The sequence below is a fragment of the Podarcis filfolensis genome, assembly GCF_964270895.1.
Source record: "Podarcis filfolensis genome assembly, chromosome: 16".
Lineage (NCBI taxonomy): Eukaryota > Metazoa > Chordata > Lepidosauria > Squamata > Lacertidae > Podarcis > Podarcis filfolensis.
Window position 1 is genome coordinate 7,365,733 of NC_139620.1, and position 27,546 is coordinate 7,393,278.

Sequence of the window (27,546 nt, forward strand, 5' to 3'; positions counted from 1 at the left end):
GTGGTCAGGGATGATGGGGATTATAGTCCCAAACATCTGGAGGGCCGGAGTTTGCCTGTGCCTGTCATAGATGGCCATCGGCCTTCGCCTGGCGCCTAAAGACATGTAGTGGTGGCACCAGGTGAGCCTCTCTCATCAGTTGGGGAGCCACCACAGAAAAGGCCCTCATAACTAGGGATGTATTGGAACAATCAGTGTAGATCTCCATGTGTTTGCCTTTCAGTTAGGTTTACTATTTTCTCCACATCCAATGATTTGGACTGCTCCAATATCTTATTATGTTGTGTTTTCCTTGAAGTTCCACTGTACACAATGGAACTTGCCTGTCGTCCTCTTGAAACTGAAGCACCTTGAGATTTCAGTGTTCCTGAATGCTTAGCTTTGGAGCATACATTACATCTCCTCCTCGGTGTTCTTCCCGCACTCCTCCAGAGTGACCCAGGGAGCCGATCCTCAGGGGCCATCTTACCTCTTTCCTCTCCCGATTGGCTCTAAACAGTACAAAGGGTGAGGAGACTTCTTCTCATTGGCTTAAAACAGGCATGGCCAAACTTGGCCCTCCAGCTGTTTTGGGACTACAGCTCCCATCATCCCTAGCTAACAGGACCAGTGGTCAGGGATGGTGGGAATTGTAGTCCCAAAACAGCTGGAGGGCCAAGTTTGGCCATGCCTGGAGCCTTAAAAGCTCCCCTTTTCATGCTGGTTGGCTGCCTCTAGGATGCTGTGAATTGACGGATCCTGCTGCTAAAACAGTAATGGGTCTTTGACACACACACACCCGCAACCCTAGACCGCTACATCTCTGTCTGTCAGGCAGCTGAAGAAGGAGCCATTGGTCAAACCAGGACCTTCTACGTAATAACCATTTGCTCAACCCCTGAGTGATGCTTGGAGAGAGGCCCTTAGCTGTTCAGTCCGCCTACCTTGCATTAAGGAGGTCCCAGGCATCTCCAGGTCAGACCAGAAATTGTCCCCCTGTCTGAAACCCTGGAGAGCTGTGCTGTCAGCCTGTATAGAAAATTCTGAGCTAGATATATATATTGAAAGTATAAAACTGGGAATCTGAAGATTATGGTTCATCTGGGGCGGAGGATTGAGAAATGATGTCCGACCTCTGATGGACATGCATGTTTTGCAGTAATCTGAGTGTTGCGCTAATAAAGGACAACTTTTGGTCTGCACTGCTGATTGTTTGGGCTGTATCTAAAGCTGTGTCTTCTCTGTACGGAATCACTCAGGAGTTGGTTGTTCTCTTTCTCTCCCCTCTCCCTTTTTGCCTGTCCAGATGTCTTCCTACGATAACATGCTCCTGTGCCAGCCTGTTTCATCTCCTCTGCCACTCAGGTATGCTCTTCTGATGGAATTAGATCTGCTGCTAGCTAGAAGTTTCGCCCAAGGGAACTTCTGCCTGGACCAGTGTGTCGCGTGAAACTACGGTCTGGCTCATGCGGGACCATGTTCAAAGTGTAACTCTTAGTATATAAACAGGTTGGGATGAGTTTGCCTATGAGATCGATTTATCCCATGCATGCCTACTTGACCACTGCAATCTGAAGAACTGGGACTGTTGCAGGTGCCACGAAATACCACTATGTGTTTATAATAAATTGATATATCATCGTGGCAGCACGCAAACCTTGGAACTCCCTGCCTATTGACAAGCACCTTTGCTAGATTCCTTTCAGTGCCTGCTTAGGAATGCTTTAAGGCAAGCCTATCCTAGACATGTGGAACACGGGTGGCGCTGTGGGTTAAACCACAGAGACTAGAACTTGCCGATCAGAAGGTCGGCGGTTCAAATCCCCACGATGGGGTGAGCTCCCGTTGCTCAGTCCCTGCTCCTGCCAACCTAGCAGTTCGAAAGCACGTCAAAGTGCAAGTAGATAAATAGGTACCGCTCTGGCGGGAAGGTAAACAGTGTTTCCGTGCGCTGCTCTGGTTTGCCAGAAGTGGCTTAGTCATGCTCCCTCGGCCAATAAAGCGAGATGAGCGCCGCAACCCCAGAGTCGTCCGCGACTGGACCTAATGGTTAGGGGTCCCTTTACCTTTACTATCCTAGACATGTAGTATCCTGACATGTGTTTTAATCTGGGTTTTAAAAAACTGTTTTAACTATTAAAAGGTTTCAAATAACTGCTTTTAACTGCTTTTGTTTCCACTGTGTACATTTAAAGGTAAAATTAACAGTAAGCAAAGATGAAAACATGTCAGTATCCGCATGGCTGCATAGGCTTCCCTAAACAAAAATGCTTTTGTGTAGGTGCCAAAAAGTTTTAAATTAAATTCAGTACAGTGGTACCTCGGGTTACATACGCTTCAGGTTACAGACTCCGCTAACCCAGAAATAGTACCTCAGGTTAAGAACTTTGCTTCAGGATGAGAACAGAAATCGTGCTCCAGCGGCACGACGGTAGCAGGAGGCCCCATTAGCTAAAGTTGCCTTTTCACCGTCCACGACCTTCTTTCCTTACAGTGGCGCCAGCTTCCTCACTCTGCTGCAGACACTGGGTCCCGAAAACGCCGTGGCCCTCCTTGTGGCGGTGCTGACGGAGCAGAAGCTGCTCATCCACTCCCTGCGGCCGGACGTCTTGACCAGCGTGGGCGAAGCCTTGGTCTCTGTGAGTCGGGGCTCCTGGGTGGCCTTTGGGGGTTCAGGTGGGGCAGAAGACGGGGGGGCAGCAGTAGGCAAAGCCAGGAATATGGTAAAGGTAAAGGGACCCCTGACCATTAGGTCCAGTCGTGGCCGACTCTGGGGTTGCGGCGCTCATCTCGCTTTATTGGCCAAGGGAGCCGGTGTACAGCTTCCGGGTCATGTGGCCAGCATGACTAAGCCTCTTCTGGCGAACCAGAGCAGTGCACGGAAACGCCGTTTACCTTCCCGCCGGAGCGGTACCTATTTATCTACTTGCACTTTGACGTGCTTTCAAACTGCTAGGTTGGCAGGAGCAGGGACCGAGCAACGGAAGCTCACCCCGTCGTGGGGATTCGAACCACCGACCTTCTGATCGGCAAGTCCTAGGCTCTGTAGTTTAACCCACAGCGCCACCCACATCCCAGTAATAGGTGGAGCGAAAGACCATGACAGGCAGAGCCAGCTAAACCCACATTCACCCCATACCTTTAAAGCTCTATGATGCTGGTTTCAACCACTATATTCTTCCCCTCAAGAATTCAACCATGGTTAAATGGGCCGGCCCAAGACTTCGGCCATAACATAGATATGAGCCAATGGAAATAATAGAATAGAATAGAATAGAATAGAATAGAATAGAATAGAATAGAATAGAATAGAATAGAATAGAATTTATAATTTATTCCCTGCCCATCTGGCTGGGTTTCCCCAGCCACTCTGGGCGGCTTCCAACAAAGTATTAAAATACAGTGGTCTGTTAAACATTAAAAGCTTCCCTAAACAGGGCTGCCTTCAGGTGTCTTCTAAAAGTCTGGCAGTTGTTCTTCTCTTTGACATCTAGTGGGAGGGGTGGGTGGGAAAACTTATGGAAAGTAAACTGGAAATTTACGGTGTGCTAAAGCAGCGAGCCTCTTGGGCTTGCCAATCAGAAGGTCGGCAGGTTCGAATCCCTGCGGCGGGTTGAGCTCCCGTTGCTCGGTCCCTGCTCCTGCCAACCTAGCAGTTCAAAAGCACGTCAAAGTGCAAGTAGATAAATAGGTACCACTCCAGCAGGCCTTTCCGTGCGCTGCTCTGGTTCGCCAGAAGCGGCTTAGTCATGCGGGCCACATGACCCGGAAAAACTGTCTGCGGACAAACGCCGGCTCCCTCGGCCTGAAAGCGAGATGAGCACCGCAACCCCAGAGTTTTTTGCAGCTGGACTTAACTGTCAGGGGTCCTTTACCTTTTTTATACTCTAAGGGACAACCTTTTAAAAATGTTATATCGTTGGTATTTGACCCCTGGAAACTATCAAAAATGTATAGAAGCGTCCCCAATACCTGCTGGTGATGTGGAGAAACATGCGGTACCATGTATCATATGTGGTGGGTGTGTAAAAAGATCAAAGCCTTCTGGAATGATATTTATTTAGAACTTTAAAAAATGTTAAAAGTAAAAGGTGAAGGGTGGCTTACAGCACATAAAAATTTTTCAATACCCAGAGTGGTTTAACCAGGCATAGGCAAACTCGGCCCTCCAGATGTTTTGGGACTACAACTCCCATCATCCCTGACCACTGGTCCTGTTAGCTAGGGATGATGGGAGTTGCAGTCCCAAAACATCTGGAGGGCCGAGTTTGCCTATGCCTGGGTTTAACAACACTTCTTCCCAGGAAACTCTGGGAGTTGTAGCTCTGTGAGCGGGAATTCTCATCAACCGTAGCAAACTACAGTTCCCAGAAATTTTTTTTTGGGGGGGAGAGAAGCTTGAAGTGGGATAGCACTGCTTTAAATGTGCAGTGCATATGGGCCCCCGGTTTCCTCCATCTAGGCCTCGCAACACATTTTTATTCCCCTGCCAGATCCTTCCCAGGCCCCCAGCCCTCACCTCTGCGTTTGCTCCCCCCAGATGATATTCCCGCTGCACTGGCAGTGCCCTTACATCCCCCTCTGCCCGCTCACCCTGGCCGACGTGCTGTGCGCCCCGGTGCCCTTCATCGTCGGGGTCCACTCCAGCTACTTCGACCTCTACGACCCGCCGCACGACGTCATCTGCGTCGATCTGGACACCAATACCATCTTCCAGTGAGTGCCGCAAGCGGATGGGGGGGCGCGCGACCTGCTCCCCATCCCCCTTGCAAGGACTCCCCGCCGCCCCCTTCCATAGCTGTCAACTTACAGATTTGAAAATAAGGGACCAGCAGCCTCGAAAATAAGGGATCAGCAGCCAAAATGAGGGATCAACAATTACTTTTATAAAATACATATTTTGTTGCGTGCAAATGGCTTTAGATACCTATTAGGTCCATAAATTACCATATAGCATATATTCAACACAAAAAAACAGCAACAATTTGTTGTTGACAAAGCAAGCTGGACATAGAAAGGGCCCCAGTACCTTCAGTAGCTTATTTAAGAGACATCATCAATAAGGGACAGCAGCGGGACATGGTGCTGGGATAAGGGACTGTCCCGCCAAATAAGGGACGCTTGACAGCTATGCCCCCTTCTCTCTCTTTTTAAACTTGTTTGTTTTATTACATTTTAAGAGATCGGCACAAATCGTATCTGCATCAATATAAATGACTTTCAGGGTTTAAGATCTCCCTCGTTCGTATTACAGTAATTAGCAAAGGGTGCCCCCCCCCACTTCGTGTGGAGCAGTGGTTAGAGTGTCGGGCCAGGTGCTAGGAGACCAGGGTTTGAATCCCCACTTGGTCACGAGGCTCACTCCCTGGGACAAGTCCCTGCCTCTCAGCCTAAGCTACCTCACAAGGTTGTTGTTGGATTAAATGAAGAGAACCCTGAGGCCATCTTGAGCTCTGTGGAGAAGAAAATGAGGTGGGATATAAATGCTACAAATTAATAATAATAATAATAATAATAATAATAATAATAATAATAATAATAATTTATAATAATTATTTATTATTTATACCCTACCCATCTGGCTGGGGTATAAATCGTACTTTATGGGTTAAAACAGTTGTTTTTTATTAATTCAAGGTTCTTCAGCGGCCATTCCTCTATAGATAAATCTGTGGGTCTCTCCATTAGTATCCCACTGTTCCTCCAAGGAGCTCAAGGTAGGGAATACGGCCCCCTTATTTTCCCCCCTCTGTGACGTAGGGTAGGCCGAGAGTGAGCGGCTGGCCTGAGGTCACGCCCAGCAAGTTTCATGGCTCAGAGGGGATTCGAACCCTGCTCTCTCCCAGCTCTTCATCCTGAAGTCTGGCCACACTGGATCTCACTCCCCGCTTGCTGTTTGTCTTCGTGCAAGCTTTCCCTGATGGGGAATCAGTGCAGCTGGGGAATCTGTTTTCAAAAGAGCAACTCTGGGAGGGGGTCCTCTTTGCAGGTGGGGAGCAGGCAGGGAGGGGTGGGGGAACGCCGTGGCTGCAGGGCAGGCCAGCAGGAGGCACTAACCGTAAAGGCAGCTTTGCTCCATGCGCAGGTGCGAGGAAAGGAAGCTGCTGTCGACACGGTCGCTGCCTCGGAAACCGTGCAAGGTGCTCTTGGCTTGCTTGAACTCCCTGTACCATCAGCTGGATGAAAGTGAGTAGTCAGTGCATGCAGCGGAGGGAATTAGGATCAGAGGGGATGCAAATGATGTGACATGAAACCATGGCAAACGCTCCTCCATCCAAACAAGCAAGAGGCATAACCATGGTTCGTGGGCATATTCCACGCCAGTAGAAGGACTCAGGGAAGGGGTGCAACAGGGTCTGTGTGGGAATCTGGCCAGGGGAAGTCCCGAGAGAAAAACAGAGAGGCCCGGAAGGCCCTCCCCTAGGTCTGCAGTTCCCCGTTGTTAATGCAAGCCAAGGTTTATAAACCAACAAACCGTGGTTTAGGCCTCTCTGTCTGACCCTTGGTACTTACCCCAGGCCACACCCCTCAGAACCCTCCTCTGCCACGCCCCTCACCCCAGGCCACACCCCTCAGACTCTCCTCTGCCACGCCCCTCTCCCCAGGCCACACCCTTCAGAACTCCCCTTTGCCACACCCCTCTCCCCAGGCCACACCCCTCAGAACCCTCCTCTGCCACGCCCCTCACCCCAGGCCACACCCCTCAGACTCTCCTCTGCCACGCCCCTCTCCCCAGGCCACACCCTTCAGAACTCCCCTTTGCCACACCCCTCTCCCCAGGCCACACCCCTCAGAACCCTCTTCTGCCACGCCCCTCACCCCAGGCCACACCCCTCAGACTCTCCTCTGCCACGCCCCTCTCCCCAGGCCACACCCTTCAGAACTCCCCTTTGCCACACCCCTCTCCCCAGGCCACACCCCTCAGAACCCTCTTCTGCCACGCCCCTCACCCCAGGCCACACCCCTCAGACTCTCCTCTGCCACGCCCCTCTCCCCAGGCCACACCCCTCAGAACTCCCCTTTGCCACGCCCCTCTCCCCAGGCCACACCCCTCAGAACTCCCCTTTGCCACACCGCTATTCCCAGGCCACACCCCCTCATCACCAACCCGGGTGCCTGCGTGGATGATAGAAAGACGAGTCTGTGTAGAAACTAGCCTACTGTACAATGCCGTACAACTTTTCATTTTTTTTATCCAACCACTTTTGCCCTCAGAAGGCTACCCGTAACAGAATGTGGCCCAGGGACAGAGAGCGTCTCCCAGCCCCCTGGGCTGGATCTGGCCTTGTACGAGTTAGGTTCCTTGGCTCCTCTTTCCCACTAGCAGAAGAAGCATCCCTTCCACTGCCAGAGGCAGCGATGCTTCCAATACAGTACCAGTTCCTGGGAATCATATTTGTGGAGAGTGTTGTTTCACTCAGGGGCTGCTTTGGGGCTGCGCATTGGGGAATCTGGTTGACCACAGTGAGAACAGGATATTGGACTGAGACGGCCAGACTCTTCTGATGTTCAAATGCTTGTGTGCTTCCTGTCCCAGAAGACTGGGCCCCGCTAGTACCAAACTACCTGTTTTTGTAACGTGGTTTCTATGTTTTATTTCTGCATACTCTTTAGGTATTCTTTTTTGGGGGGGTGTAATATTAAGAGACACGGGTGGCACTGTGGGTTAAACCACAGAGCCTAGGACTTGTCAATTAGAAGGTCGGCGGTTCGAATCCCCGCGACGGGGTGAGCTCCCGTTGCTCGGTCCCTGCTCCTGCCAACCTAGCAGTTCGAAAGCACGTCAAAGTGCAAGTAGATAAATAGGTACTGCTCCGGCGGGAAGGTAAACGGCGTTTCCGTGTGCTGCTCTGGTTCGCCAGAAGCGGCTTAGTCATGCTGGCCACATGACCCGGAAGCTGTACGCCGGCTCCCTCGGCCAATAAAGCGAGATGAGCGCCGCAACCCCAGAGTCAGCCACGACTGGACCTAATGGTCAGGGCTCCCTTTACCCTTAATATTAAGAGACTTAGAAATGCTTAGAACAGGGTGTCCAAACTTTTTTCAAAGAGGGCCAGATTTGATGAACTGAACATGCACGAGGGCCAACCAAAGCTGTTGAGCTTTTTTTCCAGCATTTTGGGGGATTTTACAACAGGAAATAAACTGCCACAGGGGCTGGATTCAATCAGCAGGCGGGCAGGATTAGGCCCTCGGGCCGGACTTTGAACATGCCTGGCTTACAAACAAATTTCATTGCAGCCTTTTCAGAATCATAAAATTTGGGAGTGATACCCATACGAAGATGGGTTCGAACCCCACGTTGGGCAAAAAAAACCTTCCCGTATTGGACTAGATGAACCTTGTGGTTCCTTCCAGCTCTACAATTCTATGATTCTGTGAGATAATCCTGCTGACAGGATCCCTGACAGGTTGGCCACCCAGCCTCCACTTAGAAACCACGAGGGCAGCCTTTCTCAACCTGTGTGTCCCCAGATGTGGCTGGACTACAACTCCCATCATCCCAACTAGCAACTCCAGAGCTGAGTGATGATGGGAGTTGTAGTCCAACCACATCTTGGGACCCACAGGTTGAGAACCGCTGCACTAGGGGAAGAGAGCTTGAATACCTCTCCTTAATTTAATGATTATTTAGTTAAATTTGTTAAGTTAAACTAACTGGAAGTAGCTTGCAGATACTTAATGGGCTTAGGATTTTATCTATGTTAAGTGATGAATTAATATGTTTAATTCTATAAGGTGAAGATTTAAGGATGTTAATGTTTAAGTTAAATTTCTTAAAAATTGGGATTTGGAAAACCGTTAAAAGGACATGAAATGAAATTCAACCAAGGGGATGAGAGGAAGTCACTTAACAAAGTTAACAACTGTAATTTTTAATAAGGCTATGATTTATGATTGTTTTGTTTGTTTGTCTTGTGTGTTTGTTTGTTTGTTTGTTTGTTTATAATATTGTGAAAACCAATAAATTTTTTTTGGGGGGGGGGAATGAATACCTCTGCTGAATGCCCTTGTCGCCCTCTCCTCTGCAGTGTACAACCGGCCCGTCGAGGAAGCGACCCTGGAATTCCTGCTGACCGACTACGACGTCATCTACGGCCGGCGGAAACAGCTGGAACTGGACATCCAGGGGGCTTTCCTGCGCTTCATGGCCTGCCTGCTGAAGGGCTATCGCTGCTACCTCCTGCCCATCACCCAGGCGCCCTCTGAGAAGACACGCGACTCCAGTAGCCTCTTCAACCTCCAGGGTACGGCAAGAAAGGGGAGGGAGCTGTCGCGGCGCCCGGGTCCTGCGTGGGGGCTTCCCCTGCAGGAGAGGATGCTCGGCTAGAGGGGCCATGGGCCTGATCCACCAGCCAGGCTCTTAGAGCCATATAATTGTCTGGCCCAGCTCCCTGCAACGCAGGAATCTTTCGCCCCACGTGGGGTTCAAACCCACGACCTTAAGATTAAGAGAATCATGCTCTTCCGACTGAGCTATCTTCTTATGTTTCAGTGAGGGAGGGCATATTCATGGATCAGCAGCTTCTGGTCGCAGGGACTATATTCTGCCTCCCAGGATGACATAGACCATCGAGACATATAAAATGTAGACGTGTGTTTTAGTCTGGTTTTCAACTTTGTCGTTGATCTTTTCTTCTGAATTCTTCAAACAGTTGTTTTTCTTTTCTTTTTTTCAAATGTTTTTTATTGATTTTCACAAACATAAATAAAACTTAAACTTAAATTGTGCAAGGTAAATAAGATAACACAAAATGTTGATTGTAAAAGCAAACAGTTGTTTTTCTGATAATTTCATCACTTTATTTTTTGCAAAACCTCTTTGAGGTTTTTTGCTTGTTTTCTGCAATCATACGGTAGATAAAGTTTACGAGATGCATACATAACAACAACAACAGCAGCAAAATGTTTGAGGCTTTTCGCTTGTTTTGTTTTATAAGCGGTATACAAACTTTATGAAATGTGTTTTATGACACGTGTGTTAGCCTGGTTTTTAGCTTTGGTGTTATTCTGAATTATTTTTTTCCAATTTTAAAAATAGCTGTTTCGTCGCTTTATTTTTTTGCAAAACCTCTTTGAGGTTTTTTGCTTGTTTTCTGCAATCATATAGTACATAAATTTCATGAGATAAGTACATAACGACGGCAACAACAACGACAATATCTTGAGTGCAGATTTGAACCTGAGTCTACCTGGTCCAGTGCTCTAACCACTACACCACCACTGCCTCCCATTCTCCCCCCTCCCCAATCCAGGCTTCCTGAAGTCACGTGACCGGGCGTATCATAAGTTTTACGGGCAGCTCCTCCGCACCCAACTCTTCACGCAGTTCATTGAGGAGTGCTCCTTCGTCAACGACCGCCACACGTCCCTAGAGTTCTTCGACTCCTGCGTGGAGAAGGTGACAGGAAGGGAGCTAAATGTGGGTTCAGCTGGGGCCCAGGAAATGGGTGCTGTACAGATCAGGCTATTGAACAGTCAAAAATGAGATTTGGTGAATTTCATCTGTCGAGTGTGCTACTTAAAGCAATGGGGGGATACTTCATTCAAGGGTGGGTGGGTGTCCCCGCAGAACTTAGTCCAGTCCCAGTACAGTGGTACTTTGGTTCTCAAATGCCTTAGTACTCAAACAACTTGGAACCCAAACACTGCAAACCCGGAAGTAAGTGTTCCGGTTTGCGAACTTTTTTGAGAAGCCGAATGTGCTTCGTTTTGAGTGTTACGCTTCCGATTTGAGTGCCACACTTCCGTTTTGAGTGTTATGCAGAGGTCTGTCTGGTTTTGCTATTTATTTTGCGTTTTTGTTTTTGCGGATCTTTTTGTTTTGTTTTTGTGACTGTGTGGAACCCAGTTCAGCTACTGATTGTGTGACTGCAGTACATTGTTTATTGCTTTTATTTTATGGCTCAATGGTCTCGTTAGATAGTAAAATTCATGTTAAATTGCTGTTTTTAAAAGTCTGGAATGGATTAATCCATTTTGCTTTACAATGGTACCTCGGGTTACATACGCTTCAGGTTACAGATGCTTCAGGTTACAGACTCCGCTAACCCAGATATAGTACCTTGGGTTAAGAACTTTGCTTCAGGATGAGAACAGAAATTGGGCAGCGGCAGCAGGAGGCAAAGTGATGCTTCAGGTTAAGAACAGTTTCAGGTTAAGAACGGACCTCCAGAACGAATTAAGTACGTAACCAGAGGTACCACTGTACTTTCTTTGGGATAGCATGCCTTGGTTTTGGAACGCTTTGGTTTTGGAACAGACATCTGGAACGGATTAAGTTTGAGAACCAAGGTACCACTGTAAGGCTTTTTCAGTCTACAAGAGCTCCTTCAAATGGTCATTAAATTAAAAAAAGGACTTTAAAAAGTGACCGCTTCCTAGATGCCCTGATGTGAGGCCATGATGCCACGTTAATGCACTTCACAAGATCTCTCTGTCTCCTGCCATCGCTGTTCCTGCTCAGGTGCAAGTGGACCTGGAGAAGATGGAGGAATCTCCCCTGATTGAACTAGACGACACTCATGGCAGCGAACACACCGTCTTCATCATGCCCCCGGAGGAGCCAACCGGGCCCAATGGCACTGAGCTGCCACCGCGCTACCAGTGAGTTCTGCTGGAATCACAGCATGGCAGAGTTGGGAAGGGGCCCCTCAGGAGTCATCCAGCCCAACCCTCTGTGATGCAGAAATCACAGCTAAAGAGTCCCCGGCCGAACAGCTCTTAATATCAGGACGTTCCTCCTAACGTTTAGTCGGAACTTCTTTTCTTGCAACTTGAACGCCTTGGTTCAGGTCCTGCCTTCTGGAGCAGCGGAAATCTAGCTTGCTCCACCTTCGACGTGACAGCCCTCCAAATGTTTGAAGAAGACTTCTGTGTCACTTACCATAACACACACTGATTTTGTGTGTATAAATTGGGGTGTGGGAGAAACATAAACGGTTTAGATAATTTTGTTCAAATGTTGAGAGAGAGCATAGCTTGAGATTTCGTTTTTGTTTTTGTTTTTTGGGTTGCATCAGAATGTTGACCCTACTCAGATAAGACCCTGTGAAATTAATTAGTGGGCCTGCAATCTTCCCAGTCACACCTTGAGGTGACCAGCAGAAACCAGGGTGGGGCTTGACATGGAGAGGAGAGCCTCTTTGGGGAAGGGTTATAACTCAGCAGCAGAACAGTCCCTGCCTTGCAAGAATTCCATCCCAAAATGTCCAGAAAAGTTTCCTGTCTGAAATCCTGGAGAGCACTACTGCCAGTCCGTGTCAGCAGTATTGAGCTAGATGCACTAACCGTCCAACTCAAGTGACTCATTTTCTTATTTATTCAGAACAGTGAGGACTAGAATCTTACTTTCCTTTTGCAGGAAGGGGCTGCCGCTCAGTGCTATAGCATCTGCTTTGCAAATTTGCATAAAACGCCGGAGAGCTGCTGACCGTCAGTGTGGTCTGTGCTGAGCTAGGGGGACAGCGGTCTGACTCTGTATATGGCCGTTCCTATGTGCCTGTTTAGAACTATTCAGAAGCAGGAGGTCTAGAAGCCACAACTCAGCCGACCGCCTCCTTCTCTCTCTTCACTCCAGGTACGACGGCTTCCCCAGGCTGCAGGCCAAGCTCTTTGAGCGGCCCCAGGACCAGCTCATGCCCTCACTCTGCCAAGCCCGGACCAGCGCTCCCAGCAGCCCAGCTCCACGCAGGACCAAACAGGTAGGGTTTGCACCTGGGTTTGCAGCAGTGGCTACAGGTGTCCCCAGCCACTCTGTGCCTTATAGCTGTTGAATGGTTTCTTTAAATATTAAGGTTCATTATTGTTTCACAAGATGTGTATCTCTTTAAAGGCCTGAGCAAATATCATGACCTAGTTATACAGCAGGTGCTGTTAAGTTGTGTTAATTAAGCTGTGTCAGCAATTGGGTATAGTATATAAAGAGCAGCGTGTACCTCTCTCAGTACCCTGGTGAATGGGTCATACTTATAGATTTAATGTAATTTAATGTCAGAGGAGTTTTTGTTTTTGTAATTAAAGCCAAACAAAAGTTATTTTTGCGTTTCTTCATTGTTTCCTGAATGTGTGGTCTCCCCAGCACGCTTTCTGCAGCGCAATTAATCTACTAAATAACCAACAATGGAACATAAAAAATTGTAAAACATGAGACATAAAAAAATTCCCGATACAGGGTTGCCTTCAGATGTCTTTCTAAAAGTCAGATAGGTGTTTATTTCCTTGACATCTGGTGGGAGGGCGTTCCACAGGGCGGGCGCCACTACCAAGAAGGCCCTCTGCCTGGTTCCCTGTAACCTCACTTCTCGCAGGGAGGGAACCGCCAGAAGCGTCTTGGAGCTGGACCTTAAGGGCACTTTCACATTGCACATTTAAAGCGCTGTGTGTGAAATATCATTTTAAATAGACATGGCTTTCCCCCACAAAGGATTCTGGGAGCTGTCATTTGTTGAGGGTGCTGAGAGCTGTTAGGAGACCTCATTCCCAGAGCTGTTTTGACATTCAATCCCTCTTCCCAGGGAACTCTGGGAGTTATAGCTCTGTAAAGGGAATAGTGGTCTCCTAACTTGCAGCATCCTTAACTGACCACAGTTCCCAAGAGTCCTGCGGAGGAAGCCATGATGTTTTGAAAAGATACCACAGGGCTTTAGTAGTAGGGTTCAGATGTGGCCTAACCCTGGTTGATTAACTTCAGCAGGTCTGCTCTGGGTAGAAATAACCCTGGCTAATCCCTGTTGGGGACGCGGGTGGCGCTGTGGGTTAAACCACAGAGCCTAGGACTTGCCGATCAGAAGGTTGGCGGTTCGAATCCCCGCAACGGGGTGAGCTCTCGTTGCTCGGTCCCTGCTCCTGCCAACCTAGCAGTTCAAAAGCACGTCAAAGTGCAAGTAGATAAATAGGTACCACTCTGGTGGGAAGGTAAACTGCTCCGTGCACTGCTCTGGTTTGCCAGAAGCGGCTTAGTCATTCTGGCCACATGACCAGGAAGCTGTACGCCGGCTCCCTCAGCCAATAAAGCCAGCCACAACCCCAGAGTCGGTCAGGACTGGACCTAATGGTCAGGGGTCCCTTTACCTTTACCTTAATCCCTGTTGACCTTGGGCTACAGTGCAGTTGAGAAATAAATTGTTCGAGTTCACTTGTGACCTTCTCTCTTTCTTCTCCCCAAAACCCCACAAATCTTCCCCACTCGAGGGATGATTCCAACAGATTCCACACAAAAAAACGCTTATGTCCCTGTGGAGATGGCAGTACCGAATCGGTGGCACATGCCCTCCTGGCTTGCACGCTTTATAAAGACTTGAGGAATGAGATTATCACCCCTCTTTTATTGTCCATTCCGGGTCGGTCACCCACTGCCACAGTGCCCTTTCTCTTGGCAGATCATCAAGATGAGAAGGTGACAGCAAAGGTTGCAGGGTTTTTTTAGCTGAGGCAATGAGAATAAGATCCACTATCTGACTATTGATTCAAAACCCTAAAAATGTATTTTATATAATTGACTTTTTATTTCTATTCTTTGTATATCGTATTGTTGTTTTATTGCTATGGCCGATGGCAGACGCAAATAAAGATTCATTCATTCATTCCCCGTCCCTTACAGGAAATGAAGGTAGCCCAGCGGGTGGCTCAGAAGTACTCTGCGATGCCCGATATGTGGGCTAAGTGCCTGCTTGGGCACTGCTACGGCCTGTGGTTCATCACGCTGCCCACCTACGTGCGGGCTGCAACCTCTAAGGTGCGGGCCCTGCAGACAGCCTACGAGGTGCTCAAGCAGATGGAGACCAAGAAGGTGGTGCTTCCTGATGAGGTAGTTGCTGGAGCCTGATGCCGCCTCCCCAATGTTTAGCGTGCAGAATTGGTTCGGTCCTTTGAATTCATCTGAACCTACTGTTTATAATAAATAATAATAATAATAATAATTTTTTATTTATAGCCCACCCTTCCTGGTTCAGAAAACCGGGCTCAGGGCGGCTAACAACAAATTTAAAACACTTAATTGAAGCAACAAAAAACAGCATAAAATACAGTATAAAACGTGAATAACAATAAATTCAGAATATAGGGGGGGAAATCCATCCAATAAACATCAGATGATCACCAGGGCTAGCTGGCTAAATTAGTCCTATTTGGGCCAGCGAGGAGACCAGGGGAGAATTAGCTGTGGGATCCCAGAGCAGGTAATCTTCATAAAAAGGGGAGGGGGAGGTAAGGAAGGGGAATAAAAGATCAGGCTAAGTTCAAATTGAAAGCCAGGTAGAATAGCTCTGTCTTATGGGTCCTGCAGAAGGAGGTTAAATCCTGCAGGGCCCTGGTCTCATGGGACAGAGCATTCCACCAGGTCGGAGCCATCACTGAGAAGGCCCTCGTCCTGGTGGAGGATAGTCTGACTTCCTTAGGGCCTGGGACCTCTAAACTATGATTATTCATGGACCTTAAGGTCCTCTGTGGGGCAGACCAGGAAGAGGCGGTCCCGTAAATACAGGGCTGCCTTCAGATGTCGTCTAAAAGTCTGGTAGTTGTTGTTCTCTTTGACATCCGGTGGGAGGGTGTTCCACAGGGCGGGTGCCACTACCGAGAAGGCCCTCTGCCTGGTTCCCTGTAACTTGGCTTCTCACAGTGAGGGAACCGCCAGAAGGCCCTCAGCGCTGGACCTCAGTGTCCGGGCAGAATGATGGGGGTGGAGACGCTCCTTCAGATATACTGAATTGTAGGTCTGTCATGTGGGATTCTCCCTTGGCAAGGGGTAAGGCAGGGAACGGGATAAGCAACCCACAACTGTTCATGCCCTCTCTTTGCTCTCCCGCTTCTCAGGTTTGCTACCGAATCCTGATGCAGCTGTGTGGTCAATACGGCGAGCCTGTCCTCTCCGTCCGAGTGCTGCTGGAGATGAAGCGGGCTGGCATTGTGCCCAACACCATCACCTATGGCTACTACAACAAGGTAACTCGCTTGCAGACCTCTCCACTTTCCCTCGTGCTGCCTTGGCTTTGCCAGAGGGCATTCTGCTTCAACAGGGCACAGGGTATAAGGATGTGTGTCCGGCGTCTGCTGGGGCTCGGGGGACCTGCAGAGAGAAGTGGTGGTGATTATGAGAAACTTTCTGGCCCAGAGTCTGGTCTGAGGAGTTGAAAAGACAGATCAGGACCCTGGAGAGCTCCTAGCAAGCCCAGCTGGCTGAGTTATGGGAGATGTTGTCTCAGCGCAAGGCTGAGAGGGCTTGGAACTGCTACCTGTGCTCCTGTGTGGTTCTGGAATGGAAGATGCTGTAGGGAACTTGCCCAGGGGACTCTCAGGAAGATAGAAAGAGCCACATATTCAGGCCAGAGAACTGCAGAAGGATGCTCATGCCTAGTTTGGCCCCTAAGCATTATTTCTCACCCAATTTAGGGAGGAGACGAAAGCTTTATAACTCTGGATCAGAACCCCTTGCTGATCTTCGGCAAATTGCCCTGAGATCTACCAGTAGTAATAGTAATAGTAATTTATTATTTGTACCCCGCCCATGTGGCTGGGTTTCTCCAGCCACTCTGGCCGGCTTCCAGCAAAGATTAAAAATACATTAAAATGTCACACATTAAAAACTTCCCTGAACAGGGCTGCTTCAGATGTCTTCTAAATGTCAGGTAGTTCTTTCTCTCTTTGACATCTGATGGGAGGGCGTTCCACAGGGAGGGCGCCACTACCGAGAAGGCCCTCTGCCTGGTTCCCTGTAGCTTAGCTTCTCGCAGTGAGGGAACCGCCAGAAGGCCTTCAGCGCTGGACCTCAGTGTCTGGGCAGAACGATGGGGGTGGAGACACTCCTTCAGGTATACTGGGCCAAGGCCGTTTAGGGCTTTATAGGTCAACACCAACACTTTGAATTGTGCTCGGAAACGGACTGGGAGCCAATGTAGGTCTTTCAAGACTGGTGTTATGTGGTCTCGAGATCCCGAGAGCTCCCTTCCACCCGCCACTTGCTTTGTTACCCTCTCACCTCCATAGGCCATTTTGGAATGCAAATGGCCGTCTGGTACCCAGGGAGGCCGCCTCCGCTGGGCCAAGCTGCGCAACGTCGTCCTGGGGGCCGCCCAGTTCCGCCAGCCCCTGCGGCAGCGGCAGCGTGAGGCAGAATCGCAGAGCGTCAGCGGCCAGTCAGGTATGGAAACCTTGCCTTATGAGGAACGGTTGAAGGAGCTGGGTATGTTTAGCCTGGGAAAGAGGAGAGTTGAGAGGAGACATGATGTGCTGGTCCTGGGGGGTTACCGTGCAGCGTGGTCCGAGTCCTGTCCGAGGTCAAGGGTGTGGTATGGGGGCTGTCCGTCAAGGCTGAAACGGGGTCCAAGGCAAGGAGTCGGGTGAGGTCAGGAACTCTGGCAGAAGAGCAGGACAAGGTGCCGGCAGGAACAGGTTACCAACAATGTTGCTCCCACAACCTGGGACTGGGGCTGGCTGGCTTTTATCTCTTCTGAGGCATAGGGCGGCCCCGATCCTCAGGTGACTCGCCTCTCCTGGCCTGGAGGCGAGCACTCCTCCTGCGGGAACTTAGTTCCCTCCGCCTCTCTGCCCTGAGCCTCTGCAGCTCAGGAGAGGCTGGAGGGTCACTGGACCCAGAGGCAACCTCACCTTCCCCTGACGGGGCTGAGAGTGGAGCATCTGCAGGCAATGGGTCCTTAATCATCTCCAGAGCCAGTGCAGATTCAGCTGGTGTCTGCTCCTGAGGATCCGGCACAGGTGAGGGCCCTTCAGGTTCAAGCCCCAGCCCGGCTCAGCCGGTCCTGGAGGCGGGGACTCCTGTGCAGGCTGGGATTCCTCAGGTTCAGCCTCTGAATCCGATTCCCAGGCCATCACACATGATAGCCATCTTCGTATAGCTAAAGGGCTGTCACATGGAAGATGGGGCAAGCTTGGCAAGCCAATGGAAGGGGCCTTGCTACCTCAGGTGTTGCCTGGGAGAACGGCCCCTGGCGGAGGCAGTTCAGGGAGAGAGAAAAACATTGAGGAGGGAGAGTGTTGATGGTTGAAAGGTGCCTTTGAAAGTGTGATTTGATTTCCCCAAACTGCTTTGAGGTGGGGTCTGGGTGGGGGGACGTAAGCAGGTTAAGAAAAGTGTCATCTAGAGCTCATTGGGATGGATATGCTAGCAGGTTAATCATAATGCAAAGGACTTAAAAGGTTTGGTCCGAGCTGGCTGCTGGAGACGGTATTTTTCTCCCTGCTTCCATTGGCAGAAGGCAGAGGCATCAAGATGCCAGGCTCCCGCTCCCGGTCCCGGTCCAATCTGCAGCGGCAGACGACTTGGTCTGGGGGCAACGTGACTGAGAACCTTCCGTCCACGTCGCTGGTGAAGAGCGGCAGCCTCAGTTTCCCTCAGCAGGAGCCAGAAGCTGGAGTGGCTCGTGGTGAGTTTTGGAGGCGGGCGGAGGGGTCCTTGGAGAGGGGCAACTGAAGGCACCGGACATCTCCTATTTCTTTTCTTCCTTCCTTTCTTTTTTAAAATGGGAGATGGGCGAAATGCATTAAGGATCTCGAAAATAGTTGCAACAGGATCAATATATCCAACAGGGGGAGGAGGGAGAACCTAATAAGAGCCCTTGGATCAGTCAGACCTGATCACAAGAGCATCGTTCTCTCTTGTGGCTTCCTGCAGCTGGTATTCAAAAGCATCACTGCCTCCGACTGTCGAGTCAGAAGACAGCCGTCGTGGCTATTGGCCTTGATAGCCTTCCCCTCCGTGAATTTGCCCAGTCCCCTTTTAAAGCCATCCACCTTGGTGGCCGTCACTGCCTCCTGTGGCAGGGAGTTCCACAGTTTAACGCTGGATGTCCCTGAGCTCTAGTGTTCCTCTTACTCGCTTTTTCTCTAAACTAGGCCAACACTTCAGCAATACCTTTCTGCCCCGCTGTATCTGCCGAATTCTCTCGCAGGATTCCTGTGGCCATGTGCCAGTGGTGGGCGGGGCCAGAGCCCCAAGTGGGAGGGGCAATGAACATTCCAAGGGCTGTGTGCTGGTGGTGGGTGGGGCCAGAGGCAAAAGTAGGAGGGGCAATGAACATTCCAAGGGCCATGTGCTGTGGTGGACGGGGCCAGAGCCCAAAGTGGGAGGGGCAAGGAGCATGAATTTTATTTCTTACAGTAGGACACTTCCTTACACACATTTGCACACCCCACCTGCTTTACCCGACATTAAGGCAGGCCAAGAGGCACAAGCAGAGTCCACGGACAGGTTCCAGCTAGGCAAAAACCATCAAGGAGGGTGCAAAGCAGGGACAGTGCTTGATGTGCCCTGAGAGCTGGATAGCATGGCTTGGAGGGCCGCATTTGACCCCACGCCCTGGCCTAATAATAATAATAATAATAATTTATTATTTGTACCCCACCCATCTGGCTGGGTTTCTCCAGCCACTCTGGGCGGCTTCCAACAAAGATTAAAAATACATTAAAATGTCACACATTAAAAACTTCCCTGAACAGGGCTGCCTTCAGAAGTCTTCTAAAAGTCAGATAGTTGTTTATCTCTTTGACATCTGATGGGAGGGCGTTCCACAGGGCAGGTGCCACTACCGAGAAGGCCCTCTGCCTGGTTCCCTGTAACTTCACTTCTCGCAGGGAGGGAACCGCCAGAAGGCCCTCGGCGCTAGACCTCAGTGTCGGGGCAGAACGATGGGGGTGGAGACGCTCCTTCAGGTATTCTGGACTGAGGCCGTTTAGGGCTTTAAAAGTCAGCACCAACACTTTGAATTGTGCTTGGAAACGTACTGCTGTAACCCATATCAGTCCTTTCCTGTCCTCTCCCGCTTTGCAGCGACCAAGGGCCTGGGTGCCACAGACCACGGCAGCAGCAGCACCCTCCCCGCCCTGCCCCACTGGCTGCAAGGCCGGGCCGGGAGCTCCGAGGACGGGAGCCTGTCGGACGTCAGCAGCTTCTTGACGGACGAGAGCGACAGGTTGACCCTGAGCAGCGTGGACACTCAGCCGGGCCCGGGGCGGTTGGAAGGCTCTGCCACAGGGTCGGAAAACCGCGGCATAGGGAGCGGCACACCACGCAGAAGCCTGGCCGCCAAACTCCAGCAGCTGCTCTCGCCCATCAAGCGGCCGTCGCTGAGACAGGGCGCCACCGCGGAGCATTCGCACGCACGCCGCGGGTCCGAGCAGCGGGAGCTCCCACCTCGCCGCAGCCCGCTGGAAAGCCGCTTATTGCTTCCTCGCGAGCGCCCGGGCTCCACTGCCTCCGAGGTAGGGAGGCCTGAGCAGCAGGCTGCGCGGTAACCGTGCCAGAGGTGGTTCTGGAACAAAGCAGGTTTTGGAATAAAGGCTTCCGGCCTGTTTAGGCAACTCCTCATTTATGTGTGTTCAAGGGCTGCGTCTCGCCAAAGTAATAATAATAATAATAATAATAATAATAATAATAATAAATTTTATTTATATCTCGCCCTCCCCGGCCGAAGCCGGGCTCAGAGCGCCTAACAACAGTAAAATGCTACAACATTCTAAAATCATTTCATTATAAAATCAGTTCAAATCAGATTAATGGCAACCACTGGGCTAGAGTTCTGTGAGGATTGCCAAAGGAGGGGGTCAGGCTGCGCCTTGGCCAAAGGCCTGGTGGAACAGCTCTGTCTTGCAGGCCCTGCGGAAAGAGGTCAAGTCCCGCAGGGCCCTAGTCTCTTGTGACAGAGCGTTCCACCAGATTGGAGCCGCAGCCGAAAAAGCCCTGGCTCTGGTTGAGGCCAGCCTAACCTCCCAGGACCTCCAAGATGTTTTTGTTTGAAGACCATAAGGTCCTCCGTGGAACATACCAGGAGAGGCGGTAAGAGAGACGGTCCCGTAGGTACAAGGGTCCTAGGCTGTATAGAGCTTTAAAGGTTAAAACCAGCACCTTAAACCTGATCCTGTACTCCACCAGGAGCCAGTGTAGCTGGTATAGCACTGGGTGAATGTGATCTCGCAGCGAGGAGTCTCGCCGCGGCATTCTGCACCTGCTGGAGTTTCTGGGTCAGACTCAAGGGCAGCCCCACATAGAGCGAGTTACAGTAATCCAGTCTGGAGGTGACCGTCACCTGGATCACAGTGGCTAGGTCAGGGCGAGAGAGGTAAGGAGCCAACTGCTTGGCTTGGCGGAGATGAAAAACAAACCCGGAAGTGGCATGAAAAGGGGCGAAAACGGCCCTGAAAGAGCGCAAAAATTGGGCGGAACTATGCTTTAGCAATCCCACAAGCCTTTGCAAGTGCAATCCCGCGAGCCCTTGCACCAACCTTTGAGGCCTGGGGAGTCGGGGAGTCGGAATTTGAGCAAGGAGGTTTGGAGGGAGCGATTGTGGTGTTTGCAGGCGTCTTCAATGGTGTTCCCAGTAAACACAATTTTGCTTAAGTGTGCGCTGCCTCAGGACTTAACCCCCGTGTAAATGGGGAGTTGCCTCTACCCGGGTTCCTATTATCGCCCTTCCTCCTTGCTTGGTTACTCGATTCACTGTCTCCGTTTGAGGTGTGCGTTATTTCTTGTTACGGTTTATGCTACAAAATTCAACAATTATTCCCCACCCCACCTCACTTTTCTTTGCAACAGAGTTCCGTGTCCCTGGGCAGCGAGTACGATTATTCGAACAGCTCCTTGTGCAGTTTCAACCTCCGGAAATCCACCGATCTGCTGACAGAGTCTCCGGCGGTTGAGGTATATTCCAGCTTGCCGTCCCTGACTCGTTCTGCCTGCATCCCTCAAAAGCTCCTCTCTCCACCATCCGTACTTTAACGTACTGTAGGTGTACTCTCCAAGCATCATAATTAAGCCTCAGTTATTTGCAATGCACTCAATGTGGGGCTGGGACGCGGGTGGCGCTGTGGGTTAAACCACAGAGCCTAGGAATTGCCGATCAGAAGGTCGGCGGTTCGAAGCCCCGCAACGGAGTGAGCTCCCGTCGCTCGGTCCCTGCTCCTGCCAACCTAGCAGTTCGAAAGCACGTCAAAGTGCAAGTAGATAAATAGGTACCACTCCAGTGGGAAGGTAAACGGCATTTCCATGGACTGCTCTGGTTCGCCAGAAGCGGCTTAGTCATGCTGGCCACATGACCCGGAAGCTGTACGCTGGCTCCCTCGGCCAATAAAGCGAGATGAGCGCCGCAACCCCAGAGTCGGTCATGACTTGGCCTAATGGTCAGGGGTCCCGTTACCTTTCGGGGGCTTGATCTGGAGACTCCACCTGGTTCAAAACACTGCAGCTCGACTGTTTAATTTCATTTAATTTAGTATTACATTTCTACTGTGCCTTTTCTCCCTAGGAGATCAAGGTACATGGTTCCCCCCTGCCCCAACTCCAATTCATCCTTGCAACAACCCCAGGAGGTGGGTTAGTCTGAGGGCCTGTGAATGGTCCAAGGTCAGCCGGTGAGCAGAGATACTAGAACTCGGGTCTCACAGGTCCAAGTCTGTCACTGTAACCCCTACACAACACTGTCCCCTACCTTCTCTGCTGAAATGCGAGCTCCATTAGGTGCCTCCTTCTCCTGAGTTGTTCCTATGCCACAAATAAGAACCGGTTCATCAAGAGCCAGTGCCAGAGCTTGCTTTTTTCCTCTTCCCTCCCTAATCCTTTGCCCTTGTGTGCCGTGACTTTAAGCTTGCAGGCCGGGAACTGTCTTGTTGCAACGGACAGTCTGCAAGCGACTCTTTGCCCTCTGTGATTCTATCGGCCTTTGCCAAGCAAGTTTCTTTCCTGATCTTCCTCAGGTCCTGCTCTCTAGCTGTTCCCGGTGCCAGGCCTGCAGCTCGTTGGTGTACGACGAAGAGGTGATGGCCGGCTGGAGTTCGGACGATTCCAACCTCAACACCACCTGCTCCTTCTGTGCCCGCCCCTTCGTGCCCTTCCTCAGCATTGAGATCCAGGATTTCCAGGCGGCCCCCAGGTCAGAACCCCGGACGGTTCCACTCCCCTTTCATTATGGCGGTGGCCCGGTCAGCAGCACTGGCTGCTGTCCATTGGGACTGGTGGGGCGGAACTTAGGGGGGCCCACCACTTGGCGGCACAGGAGGCAGTGACAGGCAGTGGTTACAACCAGTGAAAGGCTCCTAAGACTGGTGGGGCGGAAGTCAGGGAGCCACCAGTAGGTGGCGCCAGAGCAGATGGCTGGCAGTGAATTAGAGAACTGAGACTGTTCTTAACAGCAAACTGTGGTCAGCCTGGAATTGTATGCAATGCTGGGCCTTTTTTCAAAGGAGAACCATTGAAACTAATTTAGGTCCATTTTCAATAGGTCTACTCTTGAGTAGAGCTCGGTTGGATACAACCCTATGTGTCTGGGTTGTGCCTTTCTGACCTTCAGAGGAGAGCTCAATTCCTCTTTTTTTTAAAAAAAAAAAGTCCAAAAAGCAAAAGCAAAAAAACCCCTCCAAATATTCCATGCACCTAGAAATCTAGTATGTCAGGATGATGGAGTCCAGCAGCATCTTCTCCAGCATTCTAGTTTTCTAGGTGCAGGGATTTATTTATTACACATATGGATATGTGATTTTCCCTTTTTTTAAGTAAAGCTCTAGTCCTCATGTTTGCAAAATAAATAAATAAAAAGAAGGACTAGAATACATTGGCATATATACTGAGTAGATGTTTTTCTCTCCATCATTTCCGCCTCCCCAGCATCGCTGACACATCGGACACCAGCTCTATCTCCTCCGATTGGCCGCGGGACAGCGAAGCCCCTGCACCAGGGAGCCAGGGCCCCGTCCTCAGCGACCGCTCCCACTGCCTGTCTCTGGATGAAGCTGAGCCGGAACCCGGAAGGGAGTCCAGGGCTGGGTCTCTGTGCAACGGCTTCACCGAGTCTCCGGTGCGGATGGGCTTTGGGGGAGAACCTTCTGGGTCTTGCAGCTAGAAAACGGAGGTGTTGCGATGAGAGGAAGAGCAACACGGAGAGCCCAAGGGCCTTATTCCCGTTTGGGCAAGCTCTCGAGGGCCGCGTGATGCTAGTGGTGGGCGGAGCCAGAGGCGGAAGTGGGCGGGCAACACATGTAAATGGCACCTTTGCGCGGTGGGCTAGTTCCTGCTACACGCAAGAGACTCATCCAGGGAAGCCAGAGGGCATAATCAGGGTTCAAGGGAGGGTAGGATTCGAACCCGTGGCTTCAATCACAGGGAAAAAACACTTGGGGTACAAAGCAGGCCTGACGAAGGGTGTATATGGAGGGCCGCATCTGGCCCCTGAGCCTGTGGTCCCCACCCTCCCCTCCCCCCATTCTAGCTAGACAGGCCTATTTTGAACCCGGGCTCACCTCCTTGGCATTAAATGCTGCGGACTTGCTTCTGGAACTTTTGAAGTTGGCTTGATGCCGTATGGCCACGTTCGATCCCTACCAGGCATGGCGCCGGGCCTTCGATTTAGCTTCTTTAAAGTAAAATTCAAAAATCAACTTTCTAGTCCTCACCAAAATCTGATACTGCCTCTTGCTTGCCTGGTGTTTGTATGAGTGTGCATGTAGAAATTTATTCATACCCCACCTTTTTACCTGACGGGGCTTAAGCCTGCTTACGGTTAAGAATAAGAACTGCCAGAAACATACCGTTACAGAGGTGAAATTCAGATTAATCTCTTGTCCTCCTGTTGCCTCTGGCCCTTCCCACTGTTGCAATGCGGCCCCCAGAAGCTTGCCAGGAGGGCAAGTGGAAGGCGGTTCTCCGTCCAGAGCACTGAACCAAGCATTCCCCCTCTATATAAGTCAGCTTCCTGTTTTCCTACCTATCCGTTTTTTTTATCCTGGCCCCTTTTTTATATTGTGGGGTCCAGCGGTAAAGTTGAAAATGGGCGAGAGCAACGCAGGGGTTGACGTCAGTCACAACGCCTTCCTTGTTCTTACCTGTGCTTCATTTCCCCCACTTCCAGGTTCCTCAGGGTCCGGCCCCCGAAGTGGAACACCTGGCCTTTGCCTACCTGAGCCCCTTAGTCCTGCGGAAGGAGCTGGAGACCCTCCTGGAGAACGAGGGAGGGGACTTCCTGTCTCAGCCGGAGCTGGTGGACAACCACCCAATCATCTACTGGAACCTGGTGTGGTACTTCCAGCGTCTGGGTCTGCCCAGCAGCCTCCCCCAGCTGCTCCTGGCCAGCAAGCACTTCCAGTCAGTGCCGCAGGTGAGTCATCTCCCCTTCCCTCTTTATCCTCACTGGAACAACCCTGTGAAGTAGGTTAGACCAAGAGAGGTGGGAACCTTCTATGGTCCTCCAACACATTGTTGGACTCCAACACCCATCAACTCCAGGCAGCCTGGCCCAATGGTCAGGGGTGATGGGAGGCCATTGAGATCTAAAGGACCAGAGACTCCCTGCCCTGGACACACATCCCAACCAATCAGGGATCATATATTAAATACAATTGCAGAGATGTAAAGCAGGGGCACAGAGCCTGTTGCACTCCAGAAACTGCTGGACTCCCAACTTCCAGCAGTCAGGGGTGATGGGAGTTTACACCTCTGAAAGTGCATTAAAGCCCTATGCGGCCTAGGATCCACGTACCTACGGGACCGCCTCTCCTGGTATGCCCCGCGGAGGACCTTAAGGTCCACTTCGGAGGTCCCGAGCCTCAAGGAGGTTAGATTGGTCTCAACTAGGGCCAGGGCCTTTTCAGCACTGGCCCCGATGTGGTGGTACGCTTTGTCACAAGAGACTAGGGCACTGCGGAACTTGACATCTTTCCGCAGGGCCTGCAAGACAGAGCTGTTCCACCTGGCCTTTGGTTTGGACTTGGTGTGACCCTTATGTTTCCCTCCCCTTATGGTATTGATTTATCAGCTATTTTAAAATGAGGCTGCATTTTAAATTGCATTTTAACCTGTATTTTAAATTGGTTTGTTTGTTTTTCTCTCCCCCCCCCTCTCTTTTTCCCCTATTATGTTTTTACTGTGATTTTATTGGTGTTAGCCGCCCTGAGCCTGGCTCTGGCCAGGGAGAGAGGGGTATAAATAAAATTTATTATTATTATTATGTGATATGTGATCTCTGATTGGCTGGGGCATGTTTCACACAGTGAGCCTGTGGTCCTCCAGGTGTAGCTGGACTGCCACACACATTAGCCCTGGCCATCCCTGGTGATGGGAGTTGTAGTCTAGCAACTTCTGGTTCCTTCCCATTGCCCTAAAGCAAGTTGTCCAGAAATTGTCCTGTGACTTTCTGACCGTAAGAGATCTGACAGTAAGAGCTGCTCAGTAGTGGAACCGTCTCCCTCGGGAAGTTGTGGAGAGATTGGATGGTCATCTGTCCTGGATGCTTTATCTGAGATTCCTGCATTTGGGGGGGGCTGGACTAGATGACCCTCGGGGTCCCTTCCAACTCTACAATTCCATGATTCTGTTACCAGGGTTGGGGAGGAGCCAGGGTGTGACCCTCCAAGTGTTGCTAGACTCCAACTCCCCTCATCTCGGACCATTGGCTTCTCAATACGGCTTATATTATTATTAATAATAATAATTTATTATTTGTACCCTGCCCATCTGGCTGGGTTTCCCCAGCCACTCTGGGCGGCTTCCAACAAAGATTAAAAATACATTAAAATGTCACATATTAAAAACTCCCAATCAAGTGTTAAAAACAGTACAGCGTTAAATATTAAAAACTTCCCTGAACAGGGCTACCTTCAGATGTCTTCTAAATGTCAGGGAGTTGTTGTTCTCTTTGACATCTGATGGGAGGGCGTTCCACAGGGCGGGTGCCACCACCGAGAAGGCCCTCTGCCTGGTTCCCTGTAACTTGGCTTCTCTCAATGAGGGAATCACCAGAAGGCCCTCAGTGCTGGACCTCAGCGTCCGGGCAGAACAATGGGGGTGGAGATGCTCCTTCAGGTATACAGGGCCGAGGCTTACACACTGCAACTATGATACTTGGCTTATATTTCAGCTTCCGGCCCATTAATAGCATTGCAGTTGTTTTACTGACTGATTGGTTAATTATGTAATGTGACTTAAGTTGTACCTGTGGTGTTTCATTACGCCATTGTTATTTATTGTCGGGAAGATGCTTTGGGATCCGTATGAGCGGGCAGCAACATAGAAAGACAGATTATTTGTTTTGCGCTCTCTGACCTTCCCCAATGACTGCCCTCCCTCTCCGCAGGGCTTGCCTCAGGAGGGACTTCTCGTGAACATACGTTTGGTTTGGGATGTGTTGACGCCAGACCCCGACAGCTACCCCCCACTTTACGTCCTCTGGAGGTTCCACGGTAAGCGGCGTGTTCCAGGAATAGCAAGACCACTGGTTACCTTTTTGTGGGGTTGCTAGGCGGAGGGGAGGGACCATTCCAGGAGATGGCCTGCCCGCGCCTCGTCCTGTTTGTTAGCTGTGTGGAAAACCCCCGCTGAGCTAGATAAATGTGATCCCATTTAGCCTTTCACCAGCCGTGTTCATGAGGAATGGAGCTTCCATGTTCAAGAGCAGTCTGCCTCTCTGTCCTGGGGACAAACAGCAGGGGAGGGCTATTCCATCCATCCATCCATCCATTCATTCAACTTGTATAACCACTTCACGTTTCAGCAGAAATCTCTTTTACCTATCCCACCACCTCAAAAGAAGATTATACGGGCAACTCCCAGTTTCCACGAGGGTTACATAATGC

General features: G+C 50.5%; 1 protein-coding gene across 3 annotated transcripts in view; it reads left to right on the forward strand.

The window, feature by feature from the left end:
* The window catches only part of DENND4B (DENN domain containing 4B), a 58,296-nt gene that overhangs the window by 24,281 nt on the left and 6,469 nt on the right, over positions 1–27,546 (forward strand). For 2 of the 3 annotated variants that reach the window (XM_083590946.1, XM_083590947.1), the window contains 18 exons: positions 1,286–1,344; positions 2,474–2,618; positions 4,520–4,695; positions 6,065–6,165; positions 9,012–9,227; positions 10,236–10,381; positions 11,447–11,586; positions 12,560–12,683; positions 14,582–14,788; positions 15,793–15,921; positions 16,963–17,116; positions 18,189–18,359; positions 19,763–20,193; positions 21,524–21,628; positions 22,681–22,856; positions 23,588–23,777; positions 24,828–25,073; positions 27,048–27,153. In XM_083590946.1, the coding sequence (XP_083447072.1) occupies positions 1,286–1,344; positions 2,474–2,618; positions 4,520–4,695; positions 6,065–6,165; positions 9,012–9,227; positions 10,236–10,381; positions 11,447–11,586; positions 12,560–12,683; positions 14,582–14,788; positions 15,793–15,921; positions 16,963–17,116; positions 18,189–18,359; positions 19,763–20,193; positions 21,524–21,628; positions 22,681–22,856; positions 23,588–23,777; positions 24,828–25,073; positions 27,048–27,153 (3,022 nt within the window). The remainder of the gene's footprint in view (positions 1–1,285; positions 1,345–2,473; positions 2,619–4,519; positions 4,696–6,064; positions 6,166–9,011; positions 9,228–10,235; positions 10,382–11,446; positions 11,587–12,559; positions 12,684–14,581; positions 14,789–15,792; positions 15,922–16,962; positions 17,117–18,188; positions 18,360–19,762; positions 20,194–21,523; positions 21,629–22,680; positions 22,857–23,587; positions 23,778–24,827; positions 25,074–27,047; positions 27,154–27,546) is intronic. The other variant, XM_083590948.1, reaches the window with a different exon arrangement.